At 37.1% G+C, this 11,044-nt stretch overlaps 2 protein-coding genes across 6 annotated transcripts in view; both read right to left on the minus strand.

The window, feature by feature from the left end:
• Window positions 1-544: 544 nt before the first annotated feature.
• On the minus strand, window positions 545-6,560 carry LOC114271960 (SWAP (Suppressor-of-White-APricot)/surp domain-containing protein). 3 transcript variants are annotated; one of them, XM_028213633.2, is made up of 4 exons: window positions 6,023-6,560; window positions 4,748-4,914; window positions 3,435-4,247; window positions 545-2,394 (listed from the first exon to the last, which is right to left on the minus strand). In XM_028213633.2, exons 1-4 carry the CDS (start codon window positions 6,270-6,272, stop codon window positions 688-690), a joined length of 2,937 nt encoding a protein of 978 aa, XP_028069434.2. In that variant the 5' UTR covers window positions 6,273-6,560; the 3' UTR covers window positions 545-687. The 3 variants fall into 3 exon arrangements, with proteins under 3 accessions (XP_028069434.2, XP_028069437.2, XP_028069435.2); XM_028213636.2 differs by lacking the exons at window positions 4,748-4,914; window positions 6,023-6,560 and adding an exon at window positions 4,499-4,657; XM_028213634.2 differs by lacking the exons at window positions 4,748-4,914; window positions 6,023-6,560 and adding an exon at window positions 4,338-4,613.
• A 2,105-nt stretch (window positions 6,561-8,665) lies between these two features.
• LOC114271961 (uncharacterized) overlaps window positions 8,666-11,044 on the minus strand; it is a 51,122-nt gene continuing 48,743 nt past the window's right edge. For all 3 annotated transcript variants that reach the window (XM_028213638.2, XM_028213639.2, XM_028213637.2), the window contains one exon: window positions 8,666-9,085. In XM_028213638.2, the coding sequence (XP_028069439.2) occupies window positions 8,957-9,085 (129 nt within the window). In that variant the 3' untranslated portion in view covers window positions 8,666-8,956. The remainder of the gene's footprint in view (window positions 9,086-11,044) is intronic.

The following is an 11,044-nucleotide window of genomic DNA, read 5'->3' on the forward strand; positions in this document are numbered from 1 at the left end:
TCGAAAGGACATGCTATCTATTCAAATATGCATATTTGTAAATGTGCCACCTATTTGTCTAACTATTTGTTTAAATGTCCCATTATCTATACATGTGTCACCTATCTATTCATATATTTGTTCAATATCACCTATCTGTTTAACTCACTGCCACCATCCGCCAATGATTTTTGGACGACTTTTCAACGTGTGTTGCCACCAAATAAGATTAATCCTTGAACCGAATGACTAACCCACCCATCAACTTGGATTGACTGACAATTTTTCCTAATTTTTTTAGCGCATTTCGAATTATTTATATAAAAAAATAATATTGATCAAACATTAGATTATATCACATTTATTTATATAAATACAAATATGTTATTCAATTATGAAGCTGCTCATATTTGATCAATCTACTTTTTTTGCATGCTTAATCTACATAACGAGTACTAAAATGTGCAATTTAGATAACTAAGTGGGTGGGGATTGGTCCACAACTGGACTCAGTAGTTTAATTACTGAAAGCCTCACCTAAGAAGAAAAACTTGATGCTCTCTAGTGATGAATTGGAAAAAGTTCTATTAGCTCAGTATCACCGGTGTTGAAATTATGAACACTTTGTCCGAATAAAAAGAACAAGAACAAAAACAAAAACAAAAACAAAATTATGACTTTCATTACAAGGCAGTGTAGAACTTACCGTTACAAGTTTGCCATCAACATTGCTCGGATCTTGGCTCTGAGATCATCAGAAACCTCGGTAACTTCAGAGGGTTGAGAAGGAGCTCTCCCGCCTTGATATGAACTCGATAAATCCAGAGAAGCTTCTCTACTAACACCACCACCCACACTTCCTCCTCTTGATCGGTCTGAGATTTTAGAACTAATCTCCCCTTCCTCAAGCTCTTCATCTGAGTGAGAGATCTTCCTATGCTTATCAGAACTACTATAATGAACGCCATCGTCATCAGACGAGCTCTCACGCTTGCGCCGGTATCGAGATTCTGTGTTCTTGGAAGAAGAACGTCGTTCTTTGTGCTCAAGCCTGTCCCTACTGTGACGTGAAGAACGGTGAGATCTGTGCTTCTTTCTTGAGTGGTTGTGATGCGATTCTTCTTCAGAAACTACCTCGCGTGATGAATGATAAGAACGGTGCTCTTTCCGAGAACGTTTGTGATCCCTTTCATCTTCATCATCATCTTCTTCTCCATCTTCTTCATAAGACCAGTGTTTTTTCCTAGAGTGTTTGTGATCCCTTTTGTCTTCATCTTCTTCTTCATAAGACCGGTGTTTTTTCCGAGAGTGTCTGTGATCCCTTTTGTCTTCATCTTCTTCTTCTTCTCCATCTTCTTCTTCATGTGAAGAACGATAAGACCGGTGCTTCTTCCTAGAATGCCAGTGATCCTTATCCTCTTTATCTTCATCATCTTCTTCATCTTCTTCTTCATGCGAAGAATGGTAAAGCCGGTGCTTCTTCCTAGAATGCCTGTGATCCTTGTCCTCTTTATCTTCTTCTTTGCCTTTCTTTGAGTGCTTACGATCCTTTTCTTCTTCATCTTCATCTATATCTTCTTCATGCCTCGTAGACCTTGATCGGTATTTCCTCCTTGATTTTCTTTCATTGTACTCGTCATCAGAATATTTCTTTTCAAATCTCTCCTTTTTATCCATAGTATCAACATCTAAAGGAACAGAGCTTCCTTCTCTTTCTTTGCCAGACAGATTAACAACCTTATCACCAGAACCAGAAACCCCAGATTCTTGGGGTTCTACTGATAAGCTACGCAGAGGTTCAGATTTGTATGGTGCAGCTCCGGTTTTTAGCATGGCTACAAACATTTTTGCTCGCTTTAACCTTTCAGCCTTCTGTTTCTGCTCTCTAGTCATGTGAGCTTCAGAGGAATCCGCCTCGTTTGCGACTTCAATAGCAGCAGTCTTTGCAATAGCCTTGGCAATGGGGACAAGAACACTCTGATCGCCTTTTTGCTCGGACTTTTGGATGACATTTTCTAAATGAGAAGAAATGTCAGTGCCTAAGCTTGAGGGCTGCCCAGTTTCGCTGTTCCGGCCATGACTTTCACCATTCAGTGATGTGCTTGAAAGGATTCCCAAATTAGGGTACTTAATGCCCCTTGTGGCAGCTTGAAGAATAGCCGCTGCTGCAGCTGCATCTACACTGACTCCGAACTGTGGCAGGGTGGCTTTGGAAGATGGGTCCGGTCCATCCTTCTTCGACTTTCCAATTACCATCCTAAACTTCTCTTTCCTGTCAGAATCATATGGCATGTCAGAACTAGCAGATCCTAAGGACAAAGAATCGCTTTCCTTCGATAGGGAAGATTTCTTGTCTTGCCTATGCATCACTGAATCATCCTTCTCAGAAAAAAAGCTCTTGCCAGTTACCTTTAACTGTAAACAAAAGGCAGAAACATCATCAACATAGTTGAAACAAGGGAAATATTGCAACTCAACAAATAACACTTAAGAAAGTTAACACATCAAATAAGACACAGAAATATGCATATAAGAACTGAAGTTTAAGGGATTCAATATAGATAACATTACGCACAAATTACTTTACGAAAGGGCATCACAGCCCTGAATAGAATGGACGGCCAGATTTAGCTGTGCCAGAAATGGATATATTTTCTAGGGCAGCAACTCAGGTCGGTTCTGTCAGGCTAGGGTCTATCCCAGGACCAGCCCGAGCTCTAGCAAAGTTTGCCCAGGTCCAACTGAACCTGACCTTCAAACCCACTATCCAAGCCCACTTGCATGATACCAATAAAGGCATATTATTGATTGTACAACGCTAACAATCAACACATTTGTAAATAATATCATTTGTACAGATGTATCATGTGGGCATATCAGTCATTGATATAGAGAGTGAGAGAGAGGTAAACTTGCACTGGACTGGCTAGGCAGAGGTGGCAAAGTGTAGGGAGTGTCCAAGTGTGTCTGATGGAAGCTACATATCTTAAAATTACAACTTGATCTAGCAACCGTCCTAAGGCTAATAGAAAATCAAACAGATTTTACATATTTTTAGGTACTTAAAATTGGGCTCAAGTTGCTCAGGTTGCTTGAGCAGTCTGTCTGGGCCCAGCCTGTTCTGCTAAATGCAATCAAACCTTAAAACCTTGGGCAAGAATATTAATCTTTAGCTGTAAATGATTTTACAAAACAATGCCAGGAAAATCCTCTCTAGAGTTCAGGAAGAAATAGACTCATATCAATAATATGCAACACAGAATGACGTAATTTAAAAACCAAAACATGGTATGCCATAATTTATGTAGCATAAACTGAAGTGAAGAATTGTGTTAAATAGACGTTAGCATCATTTCTAATGCCCAAAAAGTAAGGTTTGAACGTCATTCCTTATCCCCAAGAATGTCAGGCAAATATAGGCATATATAAACAGTAAAGTAAATAAAGAAAAGCACCTCTTGAGCTTGTTGGAGAACTTTTACATAGTAAGGGTGATATTGGTTAGATGGGACAAGGAATGGGAATCTTCCATATTTGCTGTCTTGTTCAATAAGTACGGCCTCAAACTGCTTCCCATTTTTCAAAATGAACTCTACTATCTTCTCAACCAATCTCTTTAAATCAGATGGAGGCTCCAAAACCAATGGCTCAACCTTTGACGCATTCGGCAGAGCAGAAGATTGTGACTCATCTACAGCAGCAGAAATCAAACTGATACTATCACCTTTTTTCACGCTATTTGTAGTTCCAGCCTTAGATGCACTCTTGAAAGAATTCCTTTTCAATACTTGAACCTTTTCTTTCGAAGGGCTTAAATGCTTGGCAACTGCCTCATCTTTTCCATCTACATTCTCGGAAAGTTGCGTTTTTTCAGAACCATGACAAACTGTTGCACCACTAGCATCAAAGGTTTTCCCAGAGACATTTACCTTTGATTCTGAGGCATCCTCATCCTCCCCAGACCCATACACAGAACCCAGCAAGGACAATGCCCCAGCCCCAGCCCCAGCCCCAACACCATCCATCTGATTATACTCTGTATTGCCTTTCTTCTCATTTTCAGATTTTCCCTCAGTGTCAGACTGTAAAAGTTCCTGATGATCAACAAGAAACCTAAAGTAGGCATGAAGGTGATGATCAGGCATCAGGAAGCCAAATGTTGGATTGTCTCCCTGTTTTACCCTCAGAACAATTTCTGACTGGCCACCATGTTTGCTGACAAACATAGCAGTCCTTGCAATTATCTGATGTAGCTTCTCTGTTGGAGGCTGAAAATATGAGACAAAAAAAAGGCTTCTTTTCAGTAATACGAAATAGTATATAATAATCAAAAATATAAAATAAAATAGGAATCTTACAAGATAATTTCAAGATAAACCATATGAATCTCACATATATCCGGATACCATAATGATCAAGCAGCAAAACTCTATGAAAGATATGTTTCATCAAATTTGCTCTCAAGCAGTTAGGGTTTTTCCAGTTAAAGTAATCAAAATTCTACAATTCCTAATCCCACCTGCACGGCCCTTTGTCATGATATCAAAAGGAAACAAGGTGCCCGTGAATGGCGACCTTAGGTCACAAGAACTCCATCCCTGCTCCGATCATCTGAAAACTTGGACACAGTGAACCTTAGAATAACATATACACCTTACAATTATCATTTGGCCACATGGAGTAAGTATGCTAAACAAATACCAAATAACACTATCGAAGTGCCAGGAAAACACACAAGGTAATAGAAAACTGAGAAGCATTTACTTACTAGGCATTGGAGTAAGCTTTCAGGCACAGGGAAGGGTGGATGAAAAACAGAATCTCCCAGGCCGATATCAGAGTTCTTTTGATCAGTGGATTCATCATAATTTCCATATGAAAAGGCAACAGCATTATAAACACCTCCATCACCCCGTTTGGCACGTCCATCTGATTCTGTAAACAAAAAGAAAAAGATCTGAATTAAATTTAAGCAGTAACAGTTTGACAAGGTATATAACCACTAAGAAATCAACATAATAAAGAAAAAAGGATCCAAAAAACAAACACCAGAGTAAGGTGAAGAGAATCTTCCTCATCTATGGGAGATGCAACCTTAGCAAAGTAGATGTTCTTCCTGCATACTCAGAAATGTATTGCAAAGAAGTATACTATCATTACAAACTAGAAACGTTGTTTCATTGCCGGGTATGCCTAGGGCCGTCAAAGGGAGAGTTGAAAATTGATGTTTTTCCCCCTCCAACAACTACTTCCTCACCAAAATACCCTCATTACCCAACAAAGTTGCTGGTGGAGTTCTGTTGCCAAAACATCTTGTTTTTGTTCGTAAGTTGCTCACACATATTAGCTACTAATGTTTCCGCAACCCCCACTATATGCCAATGAGTAACATCAGATTGGTTAAATCATATAAACTTGAGAGTCGAGACAAGAACCATTAAATGCAGCCTGAATTGGTCCACTCCAGACTCCGGCTTATGACAGTTGGGGGCTTCCTAAATCATCACATAATCAAGCCACGTGCACCAACTATGATATCCTTGCATACCTCTATCCACTTATCCCACATAAATTGGAGATCTTAAAAGCTTTTAACTCCTGAAACTCAATTCATAAGTTCTAATTATACGGCTTTCAGGTCATTACTTCTCCATACTCTTCATTACCAACCATCCAAATTATAACTGGACCATGCCATGCCATTCAAAATACACTTTTACACGAAGATAAAAATCCAAATAAAGAATAAAAACAACATCAATCCAATCACAACAATAAAGTTTCTGTTCCATTTGCTTCAACTACATATATTACCACTCAAATGTCACAAATTTAAAAAAAAAAAAAAAAACTTTAAAAAACTTTTCGATTCTATTCGTTAGCTTCCATAAAAAACACCTCTGAACATATAATTTCCGTGTTTTTTCTCAGAAAAAATATGATCAATCCGTTAAACCAAACAGAGACAATAAGATTAGAGAAGAAAAATCTTCAAATTATAAAAATAAAAAAAAAAAACCTGTACGAAGAAGTGATAATTTACCTTGTTCCTCTGACGGAGGAGGTAGATCGAGGTATCGTTCGTGATCGAGCTCGGAATCAGCTGAAGAGAGGGAAGAAGGAGGGTTGCGCCGCTTCCGAAGCGGCGGAGGGGCGGAGAGAAGGTGGCGGACATCGTAGCGGTCGATGAGGAGAGAGTGCCACTCGACGAGGGCGTCGTCGGAGTTGACGAACGCCGCCGTGGCGTCGTCGTCGAAGAGGAGAGCGTGGCGTCCAATCAACTCTAGATCCATGAGAGATTAATTGATCATTCTGGATTGAAACCCTAGATAGCATGTATAGATATATAATATGTATGTATGTATTGCGATGATCAGAGAGTTGCAGAAAATGCTGATTTTTTTTTTCTTGAAAATTACAGTGACCTCCCGAGGTTTATAACAATTTCAGTGACCTCCTATCAAGTTCTTAAAATAATACTAGCATCATCTGTTCTGACTGACTCAAATAATCGAGTAGAACTTAAAAATGTGAATTTTTTTGTTTTTGTTTTTGTTTTTTTTTATAATTACTATGATTATGTTTGGATTAAGGATTTGGCTAGAAATTTAAAAAGGAAAACGAAAAGAGTCTGTGAAATGTGATAAAATATAATTACATTTCATACATTTTTTTTTACCTAATTTAAAGTTAGTCCCAAATTATGTTGTGTTTGGATAACAAATCTAAATAAATTTCTATCTAAATTTATGATCCAAATAATTTTATTTTTTTTTATTTTCTGAATTCTAATCCAAATCTATGATCCAAACATAGCCTTAGTAAAATAATATTTTTCTTTACAAAATTGGATTACTATATTACATGCTATTGAGATATTAAGGCCTTGTTTGGGAACTTCAGCCAAAAAATTATTACAAGTTGTTACATTATTTTCTAGATTTTTTCATACATTTTTATAAAAAGTTAAAAAATCATTAAAAACCCAACTCAAATACCTCCTAGGACCATCTCCAACGGTGAATCAAATTCATCACTAGATTTAAATTTGATGAAAAATGGTCACTTTTATCTCTTCAACGATTTTACCAAAATGATATCAAATTGAGAATGGGACAAAACTTTTATCAAATTGAGGAGGCGGGTTAGGTTTCACTATTTATGTTGGAGGTGGGTCCCACCGGACAACGTCCGGCCGGTTGTCTCACCGATCAATCAGTTTATTAAAAAAATGCACAGCTGCTGAGAAAGAAGAGTTTACAAGTAAAACTTGATTGGGCCAAAAAAACTGCTTATAATGAAGGGAATAAGAACAGAAGAAAGCTTAACAATATTCTCTTCGTGAGATGTAAAAAGAAATCAGCTCTCAATGAACTATGAATCAAGCATGACAAAAACAGAGGCAATGGAGGGCAGGAAGAATGTAATTGTAGGGAGCTAGGAGGTCAGGTTTAAACATTAAAGATGAATCTATGCCAGCTTTTGATAATGATGAATCTATGCCAGCTTTTGATAATTGAGTGCACAATTCTAGCAGCTCCAAAGGTTATCAAAAGAAAAAGAAAAGAAAAAACCCCTCTTTAAAACTAAAACACTGTTAATTGTGTGCACACTTTGATCTCTTACACCAGGATCTCTTCTTAGATTTTCCCAATTTGAGAGCAGCACAGAATATCTGGAATACCCATTTGGGTATTTCTTCATTTACTTGCTAAACCTAACTGATAAACTGAATTTCCCCAAAAAAAGTAGTGAGAAAAGAGCAAGAAAATGGCTTCGGGAAGGAGAGAAATGCATGCCCATTCAACTCATGATCTCTTTTAGATTTTCCCCCTTTTCTTTTGTTTGGTATATGGTACATGGATTAATGTATTTATCTCAGTATTTGGAAGGAAATTATCATTGGAGACAAACAAAAAATGAAAAATATTTAATAGAGGAAAAAAGAAATGAGAAAAATTAAAATTATCTCACATTCAAAAAAAATCAGTGCCTTTTCCGGTCGACCGGCCGGTCGTCCTTGCCTTTTGATGTAAGCTACAGTATAACCGTTGGAACACCTCGTATCAAATTGAGGAAATCGCCTTTTTTTTCCTCAGATTTGATAAAAAAAATAATTTACTGTTGGAGATGTTCTAAGTTGATAGTTGGCATATTTAGCATTGTTCTTACTAAAATTATCTCACATTCAAAAAATGTTTTCCCAGAACTACGACTGTATGAGAACTGCCAAATCACAATCCTGTAAGTGACCCTCTAATACATAATAGTTTCTAACATTATAGTCTGTAAAAATTAAACTTCATAGCAAACTTTGTTTTATGGCGAATCATATTCCCCAAAAAATTCTCTCATAAAATATCAATTAGTAAAAAGGGGAAAATTTTTTTTTACTGCTACACTGCACTGTTATTTCCCCTTAGTACATTAGGACACATGAATTCACATCTATGCATTCAAAAGTTTCAAATCTATTTTAAAATCTCAATCCTTTGAATTTATGCAAGTCCTTTTTTTTTTCTTTTTTTTCTATGAAGTGGATGAAACTTTATGAGCAACTGCTGAAAGATATAACGATTATAATATCAAAAACAAAAACATCCAGGGAAGGAAAGAAATCAATCCCATTAAAGCAACTAAAAGAAACATGGCCTATAAAAATAAAAACAAAAAATCAACTCGACCATTTTTCACCACGTATCAAGCATTTATATAGTGAATGTACATTTGTACAAAAATAATGTAATGCCTTCCAATTTCTCTTTCTGAGACCAACAAAACTACACCCCTGTAAAAATACACAGCTTGTTTGGGTTTTGGGGAGGGGGGGGGGGGGGGGGGGGGGGGTGTGGTGGTTTGGTTTCTCTTTAAGTTTTGTGAATGTTTCAAATTTACAATGGAATACTAAAATTATTAGAGCATGCAACAATGAACATAATCTCAAGCTGCCCACCAACTTCACATTCTTCTAACTCCTCTAAGTGCTTGTCTGCAAGAATTTGGCATTGCATTTTATGGTCGAATGCAAATATTTGTCATTGGAGCTCAAACATGACTTGGCAGTTTCCATCAGCTTCGAGAAGAACGGCAACACTTCATGACTTGGCTGCCAACATATGAGTACAAAAGCATCAGGGGTAACACATAGGCAACAACATTGTTGTTAACATCGAGATCCTATGTGGGATTGGGGTGAGGGTCTCAGAGATTGGATCGAAGATCATAAGATTCTACTTAATATATATATATATAAATAAAGTAAAAACACCAATAGGGATGATGAGTATAAAAAAAAGGAGAAAAATCACCACCTCCTATGATCCTACACAACTCCACACGATCTCACTTGCAATCCTGCTATAGTATTGATTTTACAATGATTTGGATCATTTTGGCAATTTAGGATTGTGCTAAAATCCTATGATCCAGATCGCGATTATGATAATAAATAGGCAACAGATGGAAAGCAATACACACCACGGACAGTAATAAGGTAGTGTTTCAGTCAAGGATAACCATGCCGTTTTCTTTGCATGAAACTAGATGGGGAAGCTGCAATCTACGTAATGCATGCTTTGCTTCCGAGGAAATATTTATAGAGAAGCACTACTTGAATTACATTGAATGGAGATTGTGTGGCATTGAGGTAAAGGTGAAAAACAACTTGTGAATGAAGACTAAGGCCTCGTTTGGCAACCAAACTTTTTAGCCAAAAAGTCAAAAAGTTACTAAATTAACCAAAAAGCCAACAACCCATACTAAAAAGTCAAAGATTCTCTTTTCTTTCTACTTTTTGCACATCTTTTCGTAAAAAGTCAAAAAGTCATCCCAAACATACTACTCCCTCCGTCCCAAAATAATGGTCCCTTTTGGGGAATCCAACTTTTTTTGGTAGTACAATTATTGCATTTGAAAAAAGTTGATTTTCCAAAATTATCCTTTTGATAGTACATTTTTTGGGAATATCAATGCATAATTGTACTTTTTATGTTGTTTATTAATTTAAAAGAAGGGTAAAATAGGAAATTTATATTATTTTTGTACTTCATTTTTGAAGAGGGACTAATATTTTGGGACAATGAAAAATGGAATAAGGGACTAATATTTTGGGACGGAGGGAGTAGTTTTTTTTAGCTCATATTTTAGCCAAAAAGCCAAAAAATTACTAAATTAGCCTGTTCCCAAACGAGGCCTAAATTTGAGAATAATATAGTCGGCTAAAAAGTTCACATGCAAATTTGGGCAGTTCCAAAGATTTTCAATTTTGCATCACACATAGGGGGCTTCATACAAAAAATTCATGGTCAACCCAACAAACATCGGATCTTGGAAAAAGTCCAAATCATGCAGCATTTTGTAATTTTAAAATTAATAATCAAAAAGTAGAAGTTTAAAGCATCATTTCTCCAGCCTTTTGACAATTTACTTTTTCTCAGCCTATTGTCTCACAAGTAGAAAGCAAAAACTACATCAAGCACACTGGCAGAGGGAAAAAAACAAAAACAAAAACAAAAAAGTTATAAGCTGCACAAAAATATATCTACTCCAGCCATATATGCTGCAACAAACAATAGTAGTATATGACCGGTCAACAAAATGGAGTCTTTCCCACAGAAGGCCAGTAGGGCAAAAAACTATCTTCACAACTCCATAAAGCTAGGTAAATTTTACACTCAAGTATTTAGGGCTCCCATAAAACAGAGGCCTTTTGGAATCCAGTCCTTGTTAAGATTGGGAAAAGATTGGAGGGTTGGAAGCAAGCATTGTTGTCTCGGGGTGGGAGATACACTTTGGTACAATTAGTGTTGAGTTGTATTCCTATTTATTTTTTGTCCCTTTTCAAGATACCAGCTTGTTTTGCAAGGCAAATTGAGAAATTGTTGATAGATTTTCTGTGGGAGGGGTGTGATGAGGGTAAGAGGGATCACTTAGTCAGTTGGGAGGTTGTCTCTCTTTCTCGGCGTAATGGGAGTCTTGCTATTGGGAACATTGTTGCTAGAAACATTGCCCTCTTGAGCAAATGGTTGTGGAGATTTTCCGAGGAAAGCGAGTCTTTATGGTGTTC

The sequence above is a fragment of the Camellia sinensis genome, chromosome 7 (assembly GCF_055761805.1).
Source record: "Camellia sinensis isolate YWXY chromosome 7, ASM5576180v1, whole genome shotgun sequence".
NCBI classification, from domain to species: Eukaryota; Viridiplantae; Streptophyta; class Magnoliopsida; order Ericales; family Theaceae; genus Camellia; species Camellia sinensis.